The sequence below is a fragment of the Drosophila melanogaster genome, chromosome 3R (assembly GCF_000001215.4).
Source record: "Drosophila melanogaster chromosome 3R".
NCBI classification, from domain to species: domain Eukaryota; kingdom Metazoa; phylum Arthropoda; class Insecta; order Diptera; family Drosophilidae; genus Drosophila; species Drosophila melanogaster.
Genome location: NT_033777.3, coordinates 7,718,191 through 7,743,957, shown reverse-complemented (window position 1 = coordinate 7,743,957; position 25,767 = coordinate 7,718,191). Strand labels below are relative to the sequence as shown.

The following is a 25,767-nucleotide window of genomic DNA, read 5'->3' as shown; positions in this document are numbered from 1 at the left end:
TCGAATTAAGCAATAAAATATTTAAAAATTTTACCCAGCATAAAGAACTCTCCGTTATCCTCCTTGGCTGGTTTTCCCTTTTTTTATTATTCTTATTATGCCTTTATTGTTATGAGCGAGAAGACAAAGGAACTGAAACCGAAACTGTAACTGTAACTGTAATGGTAAGTGTAACTGGAGTGGCTAGTGAGTGGCGGGTGGGTGGAAAATTGGGTGGCAAGTGGCTGGAAAGGGGGTGGCAAAGTGGGCGATAGGGTGGGGTTCAGCTGCGGTTCTGCTCGACTGCAGATCCTGCGGCTACCTGTAAAGTGTGTGCCATGCTCCACTTCTCACCTGCTTACCGCACCAACGGCAAAAGCAACGGCAGCAGGGAAAATCGAGGAAAGTGGGTTTCGCTAGGGAAAGGGTGCGGTCAACGCTCTGACCTGGTCGGACTTTCTCCTTATGGGGCTGTAAAATGAGTTGAGCTTGATTTTTATGCGCGTGTAAACAGTTATAGCATGGACAGTAAATGTTTATATGACCCTTCTAATGGCCATTAAATGTGGTTAAGGGAGTGCGAAGGCCATAGATTTTATATTAGTTCTTATGAATATTAAATATGGTTTTAGTACGGTATTGTTTTTTTAACACTACTTAAACATGTAAAATTATACCAATAATTTCATCTGCAAGATTTAGAAATTATATTAAGGACTCGGCATATTTAGGCATTCCCAAAATGTTGTATGCTGTAAGGATAATATTTAAAAGTCACTTAATGATTCACAAATTTTTTCATATTTAATAGATACATATGTGCATCCCTAGGGACAGAACATTAATGTATAAATAAGTTTTTGAAAAGAGCAGACGTCTTTTAGGAAAATCTGTCAATCTGCTAAAATTCTCTTTTCATTTCCCAACCGGACAAAGAGCAGATGAGCAAACAAAAACATAACAATTTCTAAATTACTCCAGCTTACACTTGCAGTGGCTTCATTTCCCATTCACCTTCACTGACTTTTCCAGTGCCGAGCTGATCCATTCAGACGGACGCATCAAAAAGTGCCAACCCAAGGACAAAACCATAAAAATTAATTATTTCTTTTTGTTTGGCTAAGGCAAAGAGAAATGTGTCGGGCAGGGAAAGAAAACAATCCAAGTGGAGAAAGGATGGCCAAGGAGTGCATTGCAGCGAGAACGACTGATACATGAGGAAATTGTGCTGAGTTCACCAAGCGTTTATTGTTTAAATTTTCCACATTTTCTCCCGCTCGAAAGTACTCCCTCAAAATACATTGGAAAAAAAGAATGAATAATATGTCTACTTTACTTAGATGCATTACTTTTCTATTAAGCATTCTTTTTGTCTCAAAAAGCACACAATGTTTATGTTTAAACGCGATGCTATAAAAATTGTAAACCGTTGACAGCTTTAATTTTAAAGTTATTAGTGTTCCGTTATGATTGTTAAGTAATTCAACTATTTTACTACACAATTTTTCTCTCTCTGTCGAGGACCTCCCGCGTTGGCCCTTTAGCTGGGTTCAGGCCAACCCAGCTGGTGGCCGCCGCTTCCGGGCAACTCGTGCATTTTTCACCAGGATAAGCAACAGTGGTGCAAGCGCAAAAAGTCGAGAACAGGACCGGCAGCAACGGCTAAAACAACAATGTGCATCGGACAGTGACAACGGATTTATGCTTAATTGCCAACGACATGGAGGCGTCTAACGCATCCCCTCCATCGCCGCGCTTTTCCCATGGCAACGGAGGAGCGACATGCTCCTCCGGCACTCGGTGGCCCCATTGATCTGTTTTGAATACGCCAATCTTGCGGACGCCTGCCTCGGACCGACTGGGAGTTAATAAAGTCGGACAGTTGGGTGGCAGTAGTTCTCACTCTGTTTTTCACGATCCTCAGCCACATGCTGCCCATGACGGCGTTGTTATTGCCAGCTGCCAATAACGTTAATTACGACCACGGCTGTTAATTAGGTTTTAAATGTGCAGACGACTAATTAACTCGAGGACGAGGACGCGGCATCCAAATGCAGACTGGCAGCCACGTCAAGGACGTTGGACGAGCTTGAACTCAAAATAAACGAGCTATCAATAACTAACAAGGTGCTAAGTACTTGACTGTGGCGATGCTCGAAGTTTGTGGAGTTCGTCGAGAGATTAATAGAACTCGATTTGGGATCTGTTGAATCCAATTAGTAAAACTTAGTAAACAGCTCTACAAGGTATGTGTTGAACAATGTCTACATCAACTTTTCAAGTGCTTGATGTAAAGTTGAAACTTCGATAGAAATAAAAGAATCTTCATAAGTCATTTAGGGACATTTCCCTTACATTTAAGGAAAAATTGTCAGGAGGCTCTTGTGACAAACCTGGGGAAACATTATCCCAGTTAAACATACATATACACAAAATGGCAACCAATTCATGGGGAAACCGCAGAGGGACCGGCTTGCTCGACCTTCCACAAGGAAAAGGTTCAATCTCTTGATGATGATTACACCTTATATGTTGCTGGAAAAACAAGTCACGCCAACAGCTGCAGACATCAACTAAACAAGGAGGGGCGCCTCGGCTACAAAGTGGAATACCAAACATTTTTGCTTTGTATGCCTTTATTGAAAAATTGCTTTGCCCAAATCGATGCCGCAGTGGATGCAAATGACTGAGACCAAAGGCGGGGAATGCTTGGAAAAAAGATAAAATTTAATGAAATCCGAATACGAGGGATCTAGCCTAGTGCGGTGCGGAAAATCCATTAGCTGGAATTGATTTTTCGGTTTGCTTTTCAATCAACTTAAATCCTTGCGCCTGCTGAGGCCTCGCCGCTGGAAAATGCTGTGGACCCGTTTGACCATCAATCATGATCCGCAGTCTTTTGTGCGGAAGAGCAACAACAGTGATATAATGAAAAGGAACAAAATAAATCATTTAAATTAATGCCAAATTGGACAATGCATAATGGAAGAATTTAAAAAAAAATGTAAGAAATTATATACAGTACACATATTTGACAACCTTTCAATATCACTGCTTGCCGATATTTTTATCGTCGCACAAAAAGAAGGCCCACGGCCACCACTTAAAGCCTTAAAAAGCTTTTAAAATAAAATTTACATTGCATCATTTCAGCCAACTCGCCAGAAAATTGCCAGCGGCCCCTGGCAGCTGAACTAAATAAAAGGCTGTGAAAAGGAAATCTGCACATATTGGTCATTAATAAAAGTTTTTGCATATTGATACAAAAAGCAAATATTGATAAACAAAAAATGAATACGGCTTACATCTGGATGGGTGCGGGAAAACCGAAAGAACCAAGTGGAACAGAGCTTACAAATAAATAAATAAAAAGCGTGTGTGAAAAGGCAACAATAAAACACATCCGACAGGTTCAACAAAACCAGAGATGTCCTCGTGACGTGAATAAATCGAGCCAGGATGTCACGACGAGCATATTTATTTCCTTCCAAGGAATTTAAGCTTGTCTGGGGAGATTTCTCAGGAGTTTCAAATCACAAAGCAGTCTCATTTGACCCCATATGTCAACTGAACACACCACTGGCGCATATAACTGAATATAATGTATTGCAACCATCCGAAGACAACGCTCCTTTGTGGAACAGCATCCCTTTTGCAGTGAGCGTGGTAAAAGCGGTTGCGATTTCAAGTCAATTGCGTCGTTATTTATCAGCCACCATGATTGTATGGTCCTGTGTTCTCCGATGGGAGGCGAAAAATAACCGGCAATGTCAGAACATTGTGATGTTTTAAGCATTGTTGTCTTTACTCGGATGAAATCTGATCGAACTTTTCGTAATGTGTTGTTACTCCGTTTTATTTGTGTGAAATGTTCTCAAAAATAAAGAGCCGAAATAGTTTCTGGTCTGGTCATATGACCAATTAAATGCGAAGTATACTATACCTATACTAACGAATCATGGCTTAGGCAATTTATTTTAATTTAATTTAAAGAGCGAGAGCTTCAACATATTAAATTGCCGGCACTTTTTGCATTGTCTACTTGATTTAAATATATTGGATATGTACTTTAATGGTCGCCAATTTCCGTTGTTCATTAAGGGCATTGTTGAAAAACAAACGGGACATTGTCCTGAATGGGGTTTGCGGTTGCTCTCTTATGACGGTGATTATGTCTTCTGTGTTCAATGTGCAAAGTCGTGAATTGCGTGCGGTAATTAATTGACTTCACCTTTTAGCATAGGTAGTTCGCTTTGATAGTTAATTTTCCTATAGGGCTTAAAGTTATTTAAAGTTTCGAGCATTTCAAATCTATCTTTAAAAGCAAAATCCGTTTGTTACGCTTTAAAAGGCAAATAAATTGAATGGCACTTTTTTAATTAAATCAACGTTGAGTACGGTTCATTGTATCGATCGCTATTGCTATTGGAGATGTCAAGATGGGGCGGTTGCTGTTTGTTCTTCTGATTTGTTCCCCAATACTGTCAATTAAATTCCAAGCAAATGCAGAGGATAACTCAACAAAGAATGGCTTAGATCGAAACAGAGAAGGAGGTAAATCTTATGGTAGGAACTGAAAATATTACGAGTCCATTAAAACATACAAAATCTCTTTCGGAATAGGAGGTCATAAGGCGAATGTACCAGATGTTTCAAGGTTTCAAAGATCATGTTCAACTCAAGGTACTCCTAATAATGGCCTTCTCAGAAAATTCAAGCTTTAATCACTTTCAGAATGTAAGGAAAAGGAATTCAATGATATCCTCGACTCCATTCTGAGCTCGGAAACAACTACGGAGCCTGAACGGGAAGAGGCTCCACCGAGGAATGTTCCACAGAGACCAAATCGACCCTACATGGTTCGACCCAGCAGTAACGGGCACTTTCTTCATGACATTGTAACTTGGGTTGAAAGAACAAAGAGGGCAATATTTGGATTTGGATAACATTTTTTTGCATAGTTACTTTCAAGTGAAATAAAAAGTATTCACCAATATTTAAAATAGGCTCAGCGAAGTGAAACCAATCCATTTAATTCAAAGATCTTTGCCTTTAGATTACAAATCATAAAATTTACGGTGATAAACTGTTTTCTTAGATATTAGAACCTGCTTAAATGATGTTTTGGAATTCATTTTATGTGCTGATAGTTTTTTTTTTGTATAACATTAAGGATATTTCACTATTGAGAGCAAGAAATATCAAATATCATTTACAGCGCTAATTAAAATACATGGCCTAGACAACATCATAAATATACAAAGGCTTTAAATTCCTTAATTTATTTAAATTGCGGTGCATTTCTGCATTTAATTAAAGCTGATAGGTGGTATGAGTGATGTGGCATGGAATTTATCTGTATAACTCATACGTCACGTTGGACGGCTGGCAGGAGGGATAATGTTACTCCCTTTTGTCTGTGTCAGTTAGTTTGTCCCGCACTGTCCTTTGTTCGTCGGCATATGCGAGAGTGTTGGAGAGGCAGCTGCAGCTTAACGATTTTCACGCTTCTGCTGCACTTAAGTTGCAGTTTTCTCTATTTTTCGGCTTGCAAAGGGCGTTAATGGCAAACAGAGGCGACAACAGCTGGCTTACAGAATGTGATAGAGAGCAGAAGAAGGGGGCGAGTGCACACATGCTCATTTGGCTGGCGGGCAACAAATTCCAAGTCATTAGTCGCTGTCCCGTCTCCGCTAACTGGGAAAAACACACTGCAAACTAAATTACAAGGGCTGCCAAAAGTATTACCCGAGATTAGAGGAACGGTGGCAAAAAATGGTGACAACTTTTGCCCGAGGAGCGATTCTCACTTACGGTTTTCGCTCGGCCGTGTTAGATTATATTGAGCATTGCACTTAGAATTCATAGCCTGTCTACTTAAACATAATTTTATGGTTATACAGAAGGAAGCTTTTAAATTATGAATAAGACCTATTTTTTAACATAAGGAGTCTTGTACTCGACCTCTATAGTGATTACAAAAATAACACACAGTGAAAACGAAGGAACAAATTATTCTGGGAACACACGGGATAAGTGCGCCTCCTTATATAAAGGTAGTTCCGCCTGCTCTACTCTGCTCAGCATATTTCATAAGTCAGGAATGTTTCCGGACAGGCTTCTCTCCCTGGTCGTCAGTGGATCGGGTTCGTGCCCGGCGAAAGCTGGCTGTCAGCAGACGGCTGACATCTGCAGGATGTGTCCATGGCGTCGCCATCGCTGTCATTGCCTATCAGGCTCGTGCTGTTGCTGTCGTCCTGGCACCTTTGGAACAGGACCACATGGGTTTGCTAGGGATGGGATATGGAATGTGTGGGATGGGTGCCCCGTTGCCAAGGTAAGCGATGTGAATTTAAGCCACAAAAAGAGAGGGCGTGTGTGCCTGGGCCAGGGCACAATTAAAATGCGAAAGCGAAATTAATATCCGCTTACTGACGTATCTTGCTTGCCTTCTTCTTCTTCACAATGCCATTCTTCAAAGCTGCTTACATAATTATGCACTGACTTTGAGGAATGCTAATGGTTATTATCGGGATTTATGAACAGCTTACCGCACATTTTGCGGATTATTTAATTTTGTAATAAGTAATAAGTAATAGCTCAGTGTAATAGATATTGAATAGCTCAGAGCGTCTGTTCCGTTTGAATCGTTTTATTTGAATGAATTCTATGTTGCTGTCTTTGGGTACAGCTACCCGTACATGGTGTTCTTACATATTGTACATATTGTATATACATATACATGTGTATGCAGAAGGCATACATATGTTATGTATGGCTTGACCACTTGAGCTGCTAAGTGCATGCTCAGCATTCTCACGCTCCGCGATCGGCTTATGTATAAGCGTTAGATCGTATTTCATTGGCTGGAGTGTTTATGTAAGTGCATGTGGTCTTTGATGTGAATTATGTTTATTTGTGTTTGCAACAAAGTGTCACAATGTATGTACGTTACTTATATATATGTAGAGTAGAGTTATAGTGAGGGTAGATACACTACACCTCCCTTTTTAGAGAAATGACGTAATATATGTAGTCATTTAATTAATTAAAACATTTTTTTTTTCTTATATTATTTCTTATTTATCCTTTCTATTAGAAAAAGTTTGGTCTCAGAATAATTTGTGTAAAAGAATTTTTTTTTTTTATATTTTTTTTTTTTGTTGTTTATAATTACGTTATGCTTCTATTTTTAACTTTCTTAGACAAAAACTTATTAAATTTTTTTTTTCGGTTGATCAGACCTTTTTTTTTTTTTTTTTTTTTTTTTTAGTTATTTATTTTGTATAAAACGTTTCATTAATTATATATTTTTAACCTATCCTTATGAACTTTCTGTTCTTTGTTCTTTTTATTCCTAATTACTATGTTATTGTTTTCTTCGATTCTAATTACTTCGAATGGCCCTAGATACGTTGGTTCTAGTTTGTGACCTGTTTCGTTTCTTATTAAAACGTTATCTCCTACTTTTAGTTTAAAATCGCTAACTTTGTTATCATAACTGGTTTTCTGTTTTACTTTATTACTTTCTAATAATATGCGTGCTCTTTTATACGCGTTTTCTAGTCTAAATTTAACTTCTTTAGCGTAATCATCTATGTTATATATAGGGTCTATATTATCTATGTTACTAAATTGTTTTGCTAAATTACTAGTCTTACCAAATACTAGTTCATATGGACAGTAATTATGCGTTACGGATGGTGTAGTGTTAAAACAGTACACAAAATATTGTAACCATATGTCCCAGTCAGTTTTATCTACTGATATATATGAACGAATGTACTCATTGAAGGTTCGATGACTTCTTTCAACGGTACCTAATGTCTGGTGGTGGTGTGCTGTAGACGTTATATTGTCTATTCTCAGATATTTGCATAAGTCGGCTATAATGCTATTCTTGTATTCTGTTCCCATGTCCGTAATGAACGTCTTCATTGGACCGTACTTCAGAATGAATGATTCAAATATAGCTTTTGCGACTGTATTTGCATTTTTGTTGGGAATTGGTATGGCAACTAAATATTTTGTTAAGTCACAGATTAGAGTGACTGCATATTCATTACCATTTTCCGATTTGGGTAGTGGACCTATAGTGTCTACTATCACTCTGTCGAAAGCGCAAGTTGGTGTTTCCGTTATTGTAAGGGGTGTTTTTGTATGCGTCGTTGTTTTAGACGTAAGGCATTTTTGACATTTATTAACGTACTCTTTGATATGACGTGTCATATTTTTCCAATAATAATGTCTTTTAATTTTTGCTAGCGTTCTTGTAATGCCTGTATGACCTCCTTGAATTGGATCGTCATGGTATGTAAACAGTATCGCTTCTTGATCTTTTTGATCATATATTTGGGTCACCGGCTTGAGTAGCGCTACTCTCAATATTTTCAATAATTTATTGCCCATTTTTTTAAAAGAGTCTATTGAAATTGTTTCAAAGATCTTTTCGCTCGGTGCCACTTTGAGTTGGCTGATCTCATGTATACCGGCTTGTGTTTCAAGCCTTTGGAAGAACTGACCTAAGTCTAGAATTCCATTGGTGTACAGATCGCTAACATCAATTCTTGCTATAACTTTATTTCCATGTTTGAATAAACATTTTGATTCAGTTATTCGCAGAGTCACTACTTTTCGTATTTCGTCATTATTAATGACTTCATATACGTTGGGCTTAGAAGCGTTAACAAGAGTTTCTTCTTGTTTATTTATATTAGTATCTGCGCAGATATTTTTCTGTTTACTTTGCTGTCTTGTAGTGACTTTTAGTACATTTGCTGATATGTCTTTCAGCTCGTTTATAGTGATACGTGACAGTGCATCTGCCACAAAATTATCTTTTCCCTTTAGGTATTCTACAGTGAAGTCGTATTCTTCAAGCTCTAGTCGCATGCGAGTTAATTTTGAATTGGGATTGGTCATAGAAAATAGATATGTTAAAGGTCTGTGATCTGTTTTGATTGTGAAATGTTTGCCATAAATGTATGGTCTAAAATGGGTAATTGCCCAATGAATTGCCGCTAACTCTTGTTCCGTTGTACTCTTATTGCTTTCCCCTTTTGTAAACGAACGTGATGCATAAGATATTGGGAGCTGAATTCCGTCTCGGTTCTGGGTTAAAACCGCTCCACAAGCTTGTTTACTAGCATCCGTTATGATGCAAAATTCTTTGCGAAAATCAGGATATTGTAATAATGTGGGGTGCATAAGCTTTTCTTTAAGGTATTCGAATGCGTTTTGGCATTCGCTTGACCATTCAAAAGGAACATTCTTTTTACATAATCTAGTTATGTGCCGTGAATAGTCGGCGAAGTTCTTTATAAATCGACGATAATAGTTGCAGAATGCTACAAATCGTCTTGCGCTGTCCGCATCGTGAGGGACAGGATAATTTTTGATGACGTCATATTTTTTGTCATCTGGCAAAACTCCTTTGTCTGTGCATTTGTGACCTAGGAATGTCACTTCATGCATGAAAAATGAACATTTTTCCGGATGCAACTTTAGGTTATATTTCCTACATATATTAAAAACATCAGTTAAGTTTTTAATCATGTGTTTTTCGGAACATCCTATCACCATTAAGTCATCCATATAAAGGAATGCCTGAGAAGGTTCTAAACCAGAGAATGATATAGTCATCATTCTCTGAAATGAATTTGGTGCTATTTTGAGACCAAATGGTAATCGCGTGAAGCGATATGAGCCATTGCTTGTTGAAAAAGATGTTATATTTCTTGAGTTTTCTTCAAGTTTTATTTGATGGAAACCTGACATCAAGTCAAGGCATGAAAAGTATTTAGCTCGACCTAGTTGATCTAAAATGTCATCAATTCTAGGGAGTGGGAATTTATCAGAAAGTAGTTTCTTATTAATTTGACGATAGTCAATTACTAATCGCCATTTCTTTTGTTCTGAATTCGGTAATGATTTTTTCGGAACTAGCAAGAGTGGGCTGTTATATTCAGATACAGATGGTTCTACGATTTTGTCGTTAATTAATTTCCCTACTTGTTTTTGAATTTCTTCGATATGGCTATGCGGGCTTCTGTAGTTCTTAATATAAATGGGTTCATCATCTTTAAGTCTTAATGTTTGTTTATAAAAATTATTTGTTGATATTGGTTCGGTTTCCAGTCCGAACACATCACTATACTTTGTGCATAATTCAGTTAATTGACTTTTAAATTGTTCTGGAAAATTTTTCTTCAGTAATGATAGTACTTTTTCGCTTCTATCTTCTAGATTGGTATTATGAATGTCATAATCTTTAAGATTTTCATATTTGATTTTGTTTACTTTGACCATTTGGTCGAAATTAGTGGTATTTAGAAGTCGAATATATACATTTTTTGATGCTGCTATTGTATTCGCAACATAAATTCCATTATGTATTTCCTGATTAGGAACGAATATTTGATCATTTACGCTATTGATGTCTATTTTCCGAATAACTTGTGATCTGGCTGGCAGAAGAACTGTATTGTTGCCAGCGCTATATGTTATTGGGACATATATTGGATAATTTAAATTTTGGGGTCTAATTATAAACCAGTCTTCACTTGGTTTGAAGTCAAGTTGGCAATTGAATTTTTTTATAAAGTCAATGCCTATTATTCCATCACATGGTATTGAAAAATTTGAGTTTACCAAATGAAATTCATGTGGAATAATATATTTTGTTGATTGAAGATCTATTAGGGTTGTTCCTTGAGACTTTATTACACCTTGGCCTATGCCTTGGATGTTTATTATTTTGTCATCCTGAATTTTGAAGTTATCTGAATTAACTTTTAAAAGTGAGATATCTGCACCAGTATCAATGAGAAATGTTAACTTGTTATCAGTTGAATTATTGTAAAAAGTTACGAATATATTAAGACTATAATTGATGGAATGAACTCTAGCATTTATTGATTGTTTCCTAAAGGGGTCTGTGAGTTTTCCGACGTGTTTTGCGTCACTCTCACATTGTTGGTATTGTAACCTTGGTTGGAGTTGCCGCGGCCTCTACCTTGGTTTCGGCCTCGTCTTCCTCCACGGTTGTTATAGTTATTACTATTATTGTTGCCTCGGTTGTAATTGTTGCCATTTCTGCCGCGATTATAACCTCGGCCCCCTCTATTATTGTTATTTGCACCTCGTCGATAATAGAGTACAGTGTTACTCTGACCTGTTATCTCCGTGCAGCTGTTTACAAATTTAGATATGGCATCATTCATGTTTGTGAATGTGCCTGCTTGCATGATAAGTTTTACCTTATCAATGGAGCAATTTTTCGTCATGGCCTTTACAGCTGTGGTAGTGCTGTATTTATTGGCAAGAGTTTGGCCTAAACCTTCACTGATATAGGCGCCTTCAAGAGCCTTTGTCAGTTTCTCCACCTCTTGGGTGTATTGGTTGGCCGTTTTACTCTTTTGTTGGAGACTGAGAAGCTTAGCTGATATAACTTCTACCGATTCTCCTTTAACTGCACTTGACAGTTGGGTAATGATTGCAGCAATTGTCTGCTCATTACTTATGAGGTTTCTTGCATGGCCTTTAAGTTTGGTTTTTATAACCGAAACAGCTAGAGACTCATGCTCACCTTTGATTGTATCTACAATGTTTAGAGCATCTATAAAACTTGTTAAGTTTTCAGCCTTACCGTCAAAGTCGGGTATAAGCTTTGATGCTGTATTCAGAAAATCAATATTGGACTGTGCCATTATGTTTTCTGTTTTAAATTTTTCCTGATTAGTGTCTTCAGCTAATGTTAATATAGCTGGAATTGTTAGGTTTAGTAGGTCTTTATCCTCGATGTCGGTATATTTTTCTTCCGACTCGGTGACCTCTAAATCGATTTCTTCTGGTTCTATTGATTCAGATTGTTCGTCTGTATCAATCGTTAAAGGGGTATTTAGTATTGTTGGAATTGAAATTTCCAAACTAAATTTCCTTTTAACTGCTATCAAGTTTAATCGAAGTTTGATTAATAGTCTTGATAACTTAGACCAGTGTTCAGAATTAAGTGTTTCTCTATGTTCGTATATTAGTGTTCGTGCTTCATTAAAGCAGTCGACTAATGTAGATGCATGTTTTTTAATTGTTTCAGCCTGTATAGGCCTATTGGGCGATAAGCATTTATATGTCTTATCGAATTTAGTTTTAATATTTTTAATTGTTGTGCATATTTCATGCCATTCCATGCTCTAATTCTTACGAACTGTTATTATTTCTGTTGACCCTAGTATTGGGTTTGATATTTCTACAACTTCTGCGATAACATTTGGTATTGAATTTAATACCATGATTTCTTGTTCTCTTTCCAACCCGAACATTGGAAAGAACTCGCAGTTGTAGGTGTTAATGTATAATATTTGCAACTCGTAAAGGCTTACGGGTTGCTCGGCAAGTATAAAATATAGTCTACTTGCGAAGTGGGGGTCTCTACTTAATATTTCATTTATAGTATGTTTGATATTCTTTTTTTTTTTTATATATATATGTAAAGATAATTTCTATTTAATTGAATATTCGAAATTTGTACGCAGGGTACTACTTTAGACCTTATCTAGGTCCAATGCCTTACTCAAGTATTTCTTCTTGAGGCATCTGTTATGTAGTTTGTACAATTTCGTTATCATACTCGCACATAGCAGTACTACTATTATTATGAGGAGTACCGTAATTATTTTAAGTTCGGGCTGTGATACCTGAACTGTATTGATTACGTTTGCGGTGGAGTCCGCTATATTGGAATTTTTGTCTAACATAGTAGACAGTTCCGAAATGATTGTCTTTAGGGATTCTATCTTCGGTATGGAATTATCTTTAATGCTCATTCAATTTTAATGACATGTAATATAATTGTTTTACTTATTAGGTTTCCTAATTTTATTTCTAATTTTTGTTTGATTTGTGTAATTTTAAATTGAAGAGAAAATTTATTTTAATTTGTGTTGAATATTTTTATATATTCAATGAAACGTTTTTTTTGAAGTATTATATATAATGTTATTATATATATAATATGAAAAATAAAAATCTATTTTTTCTTGTATTTTTAGAAAGAAAATTCTCTTTAAGAAAGTTATTTTTTTTTTTTTTTTTTTATCCATTTTTAAAATGTTATTCATTTAAATTTAAAATGTAAAATTTTATTTTTGAAATAGAAAATTTAAAGTTGTTAAAGTTACACAAATTATTTGCAACTGAGTATATATACTCAGTGGCAGAGACATGGAAATTTGATAGTGCTAATGTGGTTGGCTCACAAGTCACAATTTACAATTCAATAGGATTTTAAAAAAAAAATCTCCAACCACATTTTTTAGTATAAAGCCTAGCATAAAGTTTTGTTAGTATTTTCAAGCAGCGGTTTCCCGCCTCGGCTTGGGTTTATTTTAATTCTAGGGCAAATTGGGGCATTTGCATTTAAGCAGCCCGTTTGCGTGTCTTCGCACTTTGGCGAAGTTCTTGTTCAATGGCTTCCAAACGCTCTTGGTAGCGTTGTCGTGCTGATTCTTCTTTTGCCAACTGGGTCATTTCCTTGACCAGTCGGCGTTGTTGTAGTAGTTTAATCCTCCGTCCTGAGCGTTTGTGCTTTCGTAGTTGTTTCTTCTCCTGCCGTGCCCGGTACTCAGCTACTGTGAGTGGGCGTGGTCCATCGGCGTTGTTTAACCGCAACGCTTCCTCTAGCGTTGGCTGGTCCCGTTGCACTTGTGGTTGTGCATTGGCGAATTGTGGCTCGTCTGCCATCAATCGCCGCTTGTTCTTCTGTGTGTGCTGTGTTTGCGTGTTTTTGTGCGTTTTTGTGTGTGTTTTTGTGTGTTTTTGTGCTTTGTTTGTTTCAATTGAACATATATTTGCATTTAATGCGTCCAAGTACTACAAGTACATTTTAGTTATGTTTGTGTGTTCACACGTTGAATATAATAGGCACAAGATGTTGTTTTTTTTTTTTTTTTTAACACAAACACAATACACGATACATAATCACAATACACAGAGGCACAACACAGAGGCAGACTCGAGACCAAGTCACGGTCGCCATGTAATAAGTAATAAGTAATAGCTCAGTGTAATAGATATTGAATAGCTCAGAGCGTCTGTTCCGTTTGAATCGTTTTATTTGAATGAATTCTATGTTGCTGTCTTTGGGTACAGCTACCCGTACATGGTGTTCTTACATATTGTACATATTGTATATACATATACATGTGTATGCAGAAGGCATACATATGTTATGTATGGCTTGACCACTTGAGCTGCTAAGTGCATGCTCAGCATTCTCACGCTCCGCGATCGGCTTATGTATAAGCGTTAGATCGTATTTCATTGGCTGGAGTGTTTATGTAAGTGCATGTGGTCTTTGATGTGAATTATGTTTATTTGTGTTTGCAACAAAGTGTCACAATGTATGTACGTTACTTATATATATGTAGAGTAGAGTTATAGTGAGGGTAGATACACTACAATTTCCTTTCGGTTTTCTCGTATAATTATGCGGATGCTGATTTTTGGCTGAAATGGCAATTTAGAAAATGAGTTGCGTTTTATGGATTTATTATTCAATTACCGCAATTAAATTTGACACACGAACGGGCAAACTTTGTGCATTGTTCTAATGGTATCTTAAATATTCATCAACACTCGGTTCCTTAATTAATTAGTTTCCTCCTCCGTTTGTTGTGTACGAGTATCTACCAACGCCGCGGCTCACATAATGAAGCAAATTGTCTAAGAGGAAGTTCCTCCGTTCCGGGTCAACAGGATCCACCGAGTCCAATTCCCCGCAAAACTCATTTGCATGCGAGGTGCTATCAAAATAAAAATTTAACATTTCCAAATGAGGGTGTGAGGCCAACTTGGTATGCAAATTGAACAAACACAAACCGCACCAAAGTTTGCGATGGCCCAAAAAACAAAAAGGTGAAGTTCAAAGTTTTCACTCAGCTTGATATGATATGTTGGAGTATCGTGCGACCCGGGTTCGTTTAAAAAATCTGTTGAATATGCAAATTGCACCCAAACGATTGCGGCAACCATTTTTGCTCTTCGTTCTCTTAAATATATTTAATAATTTATCACATTTTTAAAGCTTTAAGCCGCTTTTCGATTTGCCCCCCCTTTGAGGTCTCTGCATATTTCCATTCACAATAAACCATATTTTGTTCTACACGCACCACACACTGACAAACTGGGATCTTCAATTTCAGATTTTTTAATTTTGGCAGGTAGAGCCAAGTGAAACTTTTATTTCCGCAAACTTTTATTACCCAGACTAGCTTATAGCATCCGTAGGGAAAAAGATAGGAACATTAGCTTGAAGTAAATAATTCCTTCTTCAACAATAACTTAATACTTGCTTTATGGAACAATGTTGCTTGCTTCGTTTAAATGTAAATCAAAAACCAGGTAAAAATCAATATTATTTTGGCATTTTGTGCCTGCACTTCAATTCTTTAACCCTGACATTTTCACCATCACAATTCTGTTCGCTCCACCTCAAACGGTTAAAGGGCATTTAATATTCTGCGTAAAGGCTGGCATTCCACTTGCCTTGTTTTAGTGCCATTTGTGCGTTATTTTTATAAAGTTACCTCATGAATTATTCATAAACGAAGCAGACGTACCGTAACGTAAGAAAAACAGCGAAAAAGAAAAATCTTTAAGTTTTTCTGCTAGGCAAAGTGATGTAGTTGGCAGGAGAAATTCAGCCGTCTGGCAAGCGGACTTCTCTGGCAAATACGAGAATCTGATTAAATTATGGAAAACTTTCTAATTGGTTTGTTATTAAGAGAGAGATTACCATAAATTACATTTGAAATAAGCAAGCCATTTGGCGTGCACACAACAATTGATAATGCCATATCCGAAACGGCTTACCAAATTATCTCAGTCGACTGCGTCGCAGCTCAAAAGCAAAACATAGCAAAACCCTTGCCTCATGTTTAATGCACTTGACAGGACCAGACCCAGGAACCTTCAAGAAGCCCCCAATTTACAGCCCCAAAGTTATGACTTTTACGCCCCATTATCGCTTAAATAATTTAGCCAACCACGAAAAGGAACAGAAAGCGCAAATTGCTGGAAAAACAAGAAAACCTTGCATAACTTATGGTCAACAAAATGGGCGGTAGTGTGAAATGGACGGGGCAGCGTTTACTAAGGACTAAATTAACCGCAATTAGATTTTTACAAGGCGGCCAAAAACATTTAATGAAAGGCTCAAAAAAAAAAAAAAAAAAACAACCACACTGATTGCAATTTATCGCTCCAGTGTGTGGAGTCTGAATAATCAAGTGACTGGCACTAAGTAAGAAATCCACTTGGGTTGCCCAAATTAAAGCCCCGTCGAACAATCATGAACAATCGGGCAGCAGGGTGGCAAAAAGTAAACATTATTTTTTTTTTTATCCTGTCAATTTCGTGATTTTTAATTAAAACCCAGCGTGCTCAGGTACAGTGTAAACAGACCAAGGCCAAAAGGGATAAGCAAAGCAAAAGGTTCGCTAATTAAAAAAATTAGAAATTCGGTTCCCTTTAAAGACGCCCGGGGAATCCACTCCCATCCGTCACTTGATGATGCATGGCCATGAAGTGTGAAAAATTCGGCCTCATTTTTAAATAGACTTAAGTCCGTCCGCGTCGCTCAATCGTTGTAAGCTGGGGAAGGAAATGGTACCGCCTGCCATTTATTTGGCTCAGTTCTCGAAATTAATTAAACACTCGCCAGGCGTAAGGTCAAGAAGGAAATGGTTCTAGCTTCATACACGGGTAGTGCCAACAATTGGCCTTCGAAGGGTCGGATGTTTGGCGAGAAAAAAAAGGAGACTGAGACTGAAACTGAAATAGAATTTTGTCGGTTCGAAGAAAGCGGAAATTTTAACTAACTAGGGGCTGCAAGGCCTTCCGCTTCCTCGCCCGCCAAACGCTACACAATTACGCGTTTTAATAAAGTTTCAGCGAACTCCGCGCATAAAATTAAACAATTAAGCAAATAGTTCTGAAAACTAAGATGCAGCAGCCTTGGGCTCTTTGAAAAATCGCCGCGAGGAAAAGTGAAAGAAATATTTATTTAAGTTCCGGAATTAAGCTCAACATTAAAGAAGCAGTTCGAGCATAACACAAGATCTATTTTTAATTGTTAAAATTAAAGGGTTTGGTAAACAACACGATATTTTAATAAAGTCATAAGGGCACAATATAACTTCAAGGATTAACCAAATTCGTGCATTTATAAGTGAAATATCAAGGTAGGCAAGCAAGGAGCGAAAGAAAGGCTTCGGTTTCTTCAATATTTCAAATACATAATTCTTTTGTTTTTGAATATTATCCAATTATTTTCATATAGTCTGCCGCTATTCAAGAGATCTAAGAATTCCGAGCGCTTAAGCGTGCTTGATTTGATTAGTCAATTAACAGTTCATTAGATTTCAATCGACGGCTCTGTCGCCGATTTAATATCTTCACACTTTGTCACCCAATAATCCAATCTTAAATCATTTTCATGGCCTCCAGTTGCCGTTCGTGGGGATGGGGCAAATAAATCGAATCCATTCACACGGCCACGCCCACTCAATGTCAATGGTGAGCGGAAAAAAACATACCAGAACCAGTACCAATAACAGAACCGGAGTCAGAAATGAGATAGACTGCCGACAGAGACGGACTGGGCCATAAATAAGGATCCGACCAGGACGGGTCCTGTTCCGGTGTATTTTTAATGCCACAATTAAATGCAAATACAATAGGGCGAGGAAAAAAGATGAAGCTCTCGGGCTGACAACACACAGCACGCAGATGTTGAAGGATGGCCCTGGGACAGCTGAAGGACACCCGGGCGGACGGATCTGTTCTCTATCAACAGCTTTTTCCTGCCTGCCGCCGAATTTTTTTCTTTTCTGGTTTTATTTGTTGTTTTTCTTTGCGGCAGGGAAAATATTTTTGATGCTGACAACAAAAAACACTGGCGAGCAACAGCCTGCGGAAAATATATAGACAAGAGCCACGCCCCCGCAACCAACACTGTCACCCGCCCTTGGCAACAACAATGCGCCAAAGTAGCTGCAAGACAAACGATGAGAAAGGAGTGCAGCGTAGCCAGAGGTCCTTGATTGTGGTTGAGCAAAAAATGCGCCACCCATCACGCACACACACACACACGCACCCATTATGTACGCGGACGACACAAATGAGATATTCACTTAAATTTAATTTCCATTATATATTTATGAAAGCATATTTTAATTCGCTTTATTGGCAATTTTCGTCGAGCGGCAAGAATAACAGTATGAAAAAGGGGAATATATAATATTAAGCACTGCGTGAGTCCCTCGGGAGGATGAGGTCGTTAAGTATTTTCAATAATGTGATTTTGCAGAAAAGGAAAATCAGGAAAGGGGGAAATCGGTTCAACAAGCCGTAGTCAATTTTCTTTTATTTAAATACTGGCTTTATTGGCGCACTTTTGCCTAACTAATTAATTAATGGATGGGGAAAAAAAGGTGATATTCAGATTTTTTTGAGAATGTGTGATAAATTCTGTTCGATTTTCCAATTATTTCATCGGCGGTTTTGAGAGCAGAAAGACTGCACAATTAATTGAACTGCCGCAAATACCGCGATGGCTGTGAAAAATACCAGTAATTGTACCCGCCGCAGTTTGACACTTGCAGCGATATGCTTTCAAGTAAGGTAACATAAAAGAACAAACAAAAAATATCACGTTTCACTTGCTGTGACCCCAAACACATCTCTAAAAAGAAATTCATCCATTTTATTTCATCCAGGGAGAACGGAAAAATATATATTTCCCTGTTTTTTTGACAGTCTGCTTCCGTAGTTTGTGTGTGAGAATGCTTTGTGTGCTTTGTTTGGTCTTTAATAAAAACAAAGGGCACATAAAAAAAGAAGTTTCCGCTTGGACAATTTTTTTGTAATAGGCGAATCATTCGAGCAAAATTGCTGTGGGTAAAAGGAATCAAGAGAAGCACAGTCTTGTAGCCAAATGAAATTAAGTTTAGACCAAGGGCCTCGGGGAAAACGAAGCTGTCTTAATTACTCGCCAAAGTTTTTGATATTTCAGACTGTGATTTATAGATTTTCTGCACCATTCTATGACTGAAATACTTTCGGGCCACGGAGCTATGGGCTCAAATGGCATTTGCAGTGGTCGAAATTGTGGCAAAACGTGACTGGCCGGCAAAGGAAATTCGATTACTGCTGCCTGAAAGTGCAGTGAAAACAGCATGTGTGGGAAATCCCAGCACAATTTTTCTTCAGTCCGTTGCAGCTCTGAAGTCGGCTTACCTGCCTCATGGCTCTTTCTTTGGCATTTCCGTTTAATTTGCCTTTGCACTCGCTTTAATTGCAGTTAATGTAAATGAATGAATATTCCATTAAATGTTAACTTGGGGAGTGGCATTCCCGGTATCGCCGGAGCACCAGCAACAGGCAGCCGGAGACTTTAAGCTGCGAAAATGGAAATTGATTTCCCGGCTTCGCCTTATTGACGTAACACGTAACTCGTAAAGCGTTGGGGATATTGAATTCGCCTCGCCACCCGGGGATTACATAAAATATGCGCTCTTTATTTACAAAGGAGCCACCCATCTCTCTACTCAATGTCATCATCTTCGACCGTCGTGTCTTTCGGGTTGTCCAGGAGTAGGGCCTCGTTATGATGCCTCACGTTGTAATGGAAGAAGAAGGACTTGCTGTACTCGAAGGTGGAGATCATAATGGCGCAGGCAGGTGCCACCTTCAGAAGCCTGGGTCCGCATCCTGCGAAGAGTCCCCGCACGCCGTGTGTCCTGTAAATACCCGTTAGTCTGCTGAAGGTCGACTTCTTTCCAAAATCCCTCGCCGGCGAGTCCGTGAAGATGACCCTTTCTCCAAACTCAATCTGCTCATGTGTCTTGACCACGTCGAAAGGAGTGGTCACAATGGCGGCCACTGTCCCTGCCATCACGCCTGCCAAGAAACTCAGACTGAACGAGGGCTGTGAGCCATGGCCGAGATTCTGTTTTAGGCTCTCATAGATGGGCCAGTAAATCCCTGAAAAGGGCACGTCCCTGAGGATCGTGGGACGCAGGCCCCGCCACAAGCCCCACACGCCCTGAAGGGCCACCACACTCCGGACGAACTGCAGCATCTGGGCGTAGGTCTGGCGCTGGGCCTGCATCTTGGTTCTCACCAGCTCGATGGGACTCACCACGGTAACAGCACAAATCCGAGCAGTCACCCCGGACATCATGGGAACCACCGACGGTAGACTTTTCTTGGTATCCCTAGAAGTATGGAAAACGTTTAAACCTGTAAATCCTTAAATCATATTCTTATATAGGTTTATATATAGGTTGTGAAGTTGCGAATAAATCGTACAATACATCAAAACATTTTCTATCCAGTCTAATACAGTGGAAATATGTGTATTGTATGTGCATGTGTATTGATAAACCTTAATTTAGATGTTTTTCATTTGAAATAGCGAAATGAAACGAAAAATAAATATTTTTAAACTAGTATTCCCCAGGTAGTTCTCTGTGAACACAATAACAGCTAGCTGCGGATTATTCTCTTCCATTTGCTAAACTCTGCAGCTTATTTGTTATCTAAAGCTAAAACGATTTTACAATTTATTGAAACTAAATGGTTATTCATGCGCTGGATATGTAAATATTCGCTATGAAGAATTGCTTAATGAGCGCTTCAACAGGTAAACTACATGTATGTATTACACTATGTATTTAAAGGGTTACGTAAGTACCTGATTTCAAGGTGCCGGGGCTCCTGACTCTTATTATAGTGGCTCTCGTAAATCTGGAGGTATCTGGCCTTGAACTGTTCATAGGCCACGAAATAGATTATGGTGGAGGGCAGGGCGGAGACGAGGGTGGGACCCAGGCCGGACCAAAGAGCGGCCAATCCTTCGTGCCGGCTGATTTTCATCAGAGCATCCCAGGAGCTGGAAAACTGTGGTCTTTGCCGCAGGCTCGCCAACTCGGAGCCATTGGGTCCACTTGCGAAGAGGTGGTCCATCAGCCCGTTCGAATAGAAGAAGCACTTGTGGGCCGGCGACTGCTGCGACTGCATGCGAGTCTTGATCACGTCCAGGGGCGTCATGAAGCAGGCCGTGATCATGGCCCCGGTGCAGGCCGAGATTACCTGCTGCAGCGGCCGAATCTGGAATCGCGGATCGCTGAGCAGCTTTCGGTGACTCGACTTCGAGTCCGTCAGACGGTTGATGGCGTCATCTTCCCGGGCGCTTCTTTCGGGCTTGAGATTGTTGCCGCCGGAGGTACCACCACTTCCACCTGATCCACCTGTTCCGCCACCGCCTCCGCCGCCAGTAAAGGACCTTGGGCGGGGTCCTCGACCCATCGAAATTTCCGATTCAGCTGGATTCGCCTCTGCACTGGATGCGCCTGAGTCTTCCTTCGACATGGCGACCGTCTCCGTTGCGCTAGAACAGTTGAGGGAGAGTCGATCTGGTTTCCAGTAGCATTTGTAACTTTACATTTATAAATTTCACATTGCTTGGTGCCAAAAGAATTTTCCGATAAACATGACGTTTACGATGGCAACTCTACAGGGGAAGAAATAGAGTTGGTATACACTTGCCAAAGAGAAAGGATAACTTAATTCTTATGATTAAATTTTAGTTGAAAAAAAAAATAAAACAATAAATTGATGAAAATAAATAAAGTCAATAAAGAGTTCCCCACTTTATTTTTTTTTTTTTAAGTAAACCCCGAACAGACTTTACTTGGTCTAAAAAAATTGACTTCGTTTACACTTGATGGACAATCAAAACGTTGGCAATTGTTAATGTTTTCATTCAATTATTCACGGCGAAAAAAAGTTGCTCATTCACTTTGCTTCGTTTTTAGCGATTATACACTCCATTCAGAAAATTCCTCTTTATTTATATGATTTGCCATTCCATCGTTAGCTCTTCCCGCCTCGCTCCTGCCAAAGCAATTAAAATACTTTTGTACCAAAGTGAATGAAAAAACTTATTCATTCCGGAATTGTTGTCGCTCCTGCTTTACTTTATTTTTGGCAATTAACATGCAGTACTCTCAATGCTGATGGCATTCGCACCGACTGTATCCGTACTTCCGCCCTCGATTTTCCCGGCCCCTGGCACCTCACGCCACCCCGAAATGGGGCGGAGTGTTCATTATGCCAAAGGGGATCCACTCTGCATCGGGAGTTTTGCATCCCACATAGACCGCACCTCAAGTCATCCCGCTTCACATGTAAAAATGTGTCAAAGGTTTGACGTACTCGAAACGGGTTCGTGGGTTTCGGTTTTCTGCTGGGTCGATTTTGAAACTCCACTTGAAACATTTCAGGCAGAAGGAATATTTTAAATATTTAAACCTAAAACGGGTTGATTAAATAAAAATATGTACATTTACATATGTGCCAGTTAAATTTGAAATTAAAGTTTTTCCACAATCAATTCTATCACAGAGATTAATATATGTGAAAAAATAGCTTTAAATATAAGCCAAGTATTTATGTTTGGGTTTAATTCAGACAAACCCGCGTTTTTTTTTGGTGTGTGAGTACCCACAAACCAAGTTGACTGTTGGCGGAAAAATAATTGACATCAAAATGATGACACTATATGGATTCCTGTATGCATCTGACACATGTGCCACCACCTGTCTTCAGTTTATGCGCACTCACATCAGACACTGCGAAAAAATTTGTATTCAATTTTGGCATTGTTTTTCGATTTAGACTTTTCATTAAAGTATTTACAAGCTTTAAATTTTATTGGTAGTTTTTTATTTATTAATCATTATTTGTCAATGATCAGAGTCGTGATTATTTGGCCACTTCAGTCTTCCCTTTGATTAGTTTGTATAAAAGCCGACATCTACTTCTACTTGACTACTAACTACTTGACCAAGTGCACCTTAGCCAACATGTAACCAAATGTGCACTCCAAAAAGCAGTACTTTTTCTAGATTCATATTTCCATCTTTCTGGCCTTTTAACGGGTGTTTGATAGGAGCTCTCTCTTGCTTTAAATTCAATTTTGGTGTTTCTTGACTGGGTTGACTTGTTTTTGAAATCCTTTCTTTCTGCCACCAAGACCAAGCCCAAGACGACAACAACATCAACAAAGAAACCTTGGAGGAACACGTTGTAGCGCTTCTGAAAAACACAAGAAAATACTCGCCGTAGAAAAATGAGGGATGTTAAAGAATATGGGAGGTTGCCGGAATGTTACTCTGATATGATTTCCTTGCTAGACTAGAGCTTTAAAGGTTACGACAAAAAAAAAAATGAGCGAAGTGAACAGCAATAATGGAAACTCACGACAATCATTATACAAAACATTTCCCATGAACATTCATTTCTTTTTTTTTATGACGTTTGCAGTAGTCCCTTGATTAAATGAATTTCCGTAAAATTTTTGTTTTATTCTTAACTATGCTGAGATATAATTATTATATACGTGAATATTTCAATAGACTACAACTTTTTTCTAATAATATGGATCAGAACTCAGAATACCTTCAGGATGGGTATATAATAGTGTGAGAAGGAGCCCAAAGGACTGTGCGTAGGCTGCCTAAAGGTAAGTCTCGAACGAAGTATGCCAACATGCACATGACATACTAACTAGTGCTGCTTTGCATCACCTACACGTCCTCCCCCGTCCAACTTGCCTTCCGGAATCCCATTCGCCTGCGTGACAACGTACCCGTCATCACATCACACGCAGACATTGTCTTACAGTTATGACTGGCGTTGCTATTTGGAATTCGACACGTACGCGGGCATCCCAGGACACGTATAACGGTGTAATCCCGGGGAAGGGATGTTTCAGCGGGGTGGGCGACTGATAAGGGGTGTTCGCGGGTACGCAGCTTGTGCCGGTGTCGATTTTGACACGTTGCCAGTGTGAGGGAACTGGTAATTGTGGTGTAAAACTGTAGAATAACAGCACTTAGCTGGCTGCTAATACGAGCACGTGTCTGCTTTGTTGCACAACACGGCGTATGCACAATGCTCAACCCAATGCCCCGTGTCTATAATAAAAACTGCATACCCAAGAGTAACACAACCGAGTCGAACTCGTTGAGCTTTCAATTTGTCATTAGCATGCTCGATTAATTAGGAATTTCTGCTGTTAATCAAGTTATCAGGCAAATGACTAGTCGGTTGGAATTAGAGAAACATTTGGACATGTTATTATCTACATGCAGCATCTGCCCCAAACAGATAATAATTATAATCAGCTTTGGGTGGGCGTTTTCGATTATCTGCTGCCAATTCATATGCATATTTTTATTTAATTAAAGTCGAGTGTAAACAGCAAAGGAATGTTGACAGGCGCCGGTGAAAAGCGATTGAAAGAACTTCGACGGGTGGATTCGACATATGGCGAGTCAAGGAAAATTCACAGACCCAAAAGTCACAAAGGCCAAAAAGGGAAAAGCAGTAAGGGAAAAGGGAAAGCGACGGCAAGGCAAGGAGAAAATGTGGCACGCGGCATTCACCGCACAATTCCATTACGTAAAGCAAACATCAGATGGCGTTGGCTACGCGGCTTGATTGCGTTTGGTGCTTCTTGCGGCCCCACACCGCCCCCTTCCCTTGTGGGCGTGGCGCCAGTTAAGGCAACATATTGAATATTGATGCGCATCGATTTCGACTTGAAAGCGGAAAAGTTCAAGCAAGCAACCCACACACGCATTCACTCTCTTTGTTTATAATAAAAACATTTGCAATTTCTTGCAGTCACGCATCGAATGGCATTTTACACTATTCAGCGTGGTAATGGTGGGTATAAAAAATTATAAAGTGTGAAATGTCGCATATTAATGTATAATCCGCATACTTACTTCAGATTTTAATAAATTAAGCAGGGAATTTATGTACATACATGATACATACATGAGGAAAGGGTATATACAAACATTATTTTAGTTGAGATGGTATGATATTTTTAAGAGATAAGTCTTAGGAATCAAATCACCAAGCTTCTGCATCTAAATATGTATAATTTAAACAGGCTTTCAGTATCTTTAATAGTTGTTTTTTTTTTTGTCACCCATGCCACTGCTTTCATAAAGAGATAACTCGATTCCGGTCGAACTTTTGACAGCAGAGTGTAAGTGCACTCAACGCAGTTAACTGGCTGCGGCGTCTGCGAAGCAATTTGTGAACGCTCGTCGAGCATTTAAAACAATTGGTGCCAAACAATTACGCGGAGGGTGCTTTTCAGAGGAGAAGGAGCGCATTGCGTGGAAGGAAGCCAAAGACTTCCTCGCCAAATTAGCGACAAATGTGTGGCGGCGGGCTGAGGGGGCGTGGCAAGGGCTGGCGGGCGGGCAGACAGCGACCCAAATTGCAAATTGCAACAAACTTGAACCAAAGTGGGGCAACGATGGCGACAACGAGCGCGACGATGGACGCTTTGTCTGCGTAAGTTCGTAATAAGCAAATTAAATGCCAAGGGAATGCGGCCCTGCAAAGTAGGCAACAATAAAAATCCAGCGGCTGCCAATGCGAACGGAATGACTTGGCGCATTAACACCCCGATGACGCCACATGCCGCCAGCTGCCAGCAGCCACATGCAACCGAAGCGCAATATCATGGGCGTTAATTGCCACCGAATGCATAAAGTTGATGAGGGGAAGGGGCAGTGGTTGAGGGGAAATGGGCGTTGGGACGTGGGAAAAGTCTACCGCCATGCTTGAGTGGAACACACGAAACGATTTTCAGCAGCAGAGATGGCTAAGATTTCTGTCATAGCTTCCATTATTTCCAGT

General features: G+C 39.2%; 2 protein-coding genes and 2 long non-coding RNA genes across 6 annotated transcripts, besides 1 other annotated feature; 1 reads left to right on the top strand and 3 right to left on the bottom strand.

Moving 5' to 3' along the window:
- Window positions 1-3,179: 3,179 nt before the first annotated feature.
- On the bottom strand, window positions 3,180-3,780 carry lncRNA:CR44935 (long non-coding RNA:CR44935). The gene has a single exon (NR_125103.1). It is a non-coding gene; the product is annotated as a long non-coding RNA:CR44935 (long non-coding RNA).
- A 614-nt stretch (window positions 3,781-4,394) lies between these two features.
- On the top strand, window positions 4,395-4,993 carry CG43254 (uncharacterized protein). Of its 2 annotated transcripts, none has more exons than NM_001260038.1 (3): window positions 4,395-4,533; window positions 4,603-4,662; window positions 4,714-4,993. In NM_001260038.1, the coding sequence occupies exons 1-3, from the start codon at window positions 4,419-4,421 to the stop codon at window positions 4,923-4,925; spliced, it is 387 nt and encodes a 128-aa protein (NP_001246967.1). In that variant the 5' UTR covers window positions 4,395-4,418; the 3' UTR covers window positions 4,926-4,993. The 2 variants fall into 2 exon arrangements, with proteins under 2 accessions (NP_001246967.1, NP_001262346.1); NM_001275417.1 differs by having other exon boundaries at window positions 4,395-4,545.
- Window positions 4,994-6,556: 1,563 nt separating this feature from the next.
- Window positions 6,557-14,437: a mobile genetic element.
- Window positions 14,438-19,242: 4,805 nt separating this feature from the next.
- Window positions 19,243-21,541, bottom strand: CG2616 (uncharacterized protein). Of its 2 annotated transcripts, none has more exons than NM_001300283.1 (2): window positions 20,735-21,541; window positions 19,243-20,255 (listed from the first exon to the last, which is right to left on the bottom strand). In NM_001300283.1, the coding sequence occupies exons 1-2, from the start codon at window positions 21,409-21,411 to the stop codon at window positions 19,583-19,585; spliced, it is 1,350 nt and encodes a 449-aa protein (NP_001287212.1). In that variant the 5' UTR covers window positions 21,412-21,541; the 3' UTR covers window positions 19,243-19,582. The 2 variants fall into 2 exon arrangements, with proteins under 2 accessions (NP_001287212.1, NP_649731.1); NM_141474.3 differs by having other exon boundaries at window positions 19,538-20,255.
- Window positions 21,542-22,833: 1,292 nt separating this feature from the next.
- lncRNA:CR44260 (long non-coding RNA:CR44260) lies at window positions 22,834-23,909 on the bottom strand. The gene is made up of 2 exons (NR_125102.1): window positions 23,503-23,909; window positions 22,834-23,139 (listed from the first exon to the last, which is right to left on the bottom strand). It is a non-coding gene; the product is annotated as a long non-coding RNA:CR44260 (long non-coding RNA).
- Between the last annotated feature and the right edge of the window lie 1,858 nt (window positions 23,910-25,767).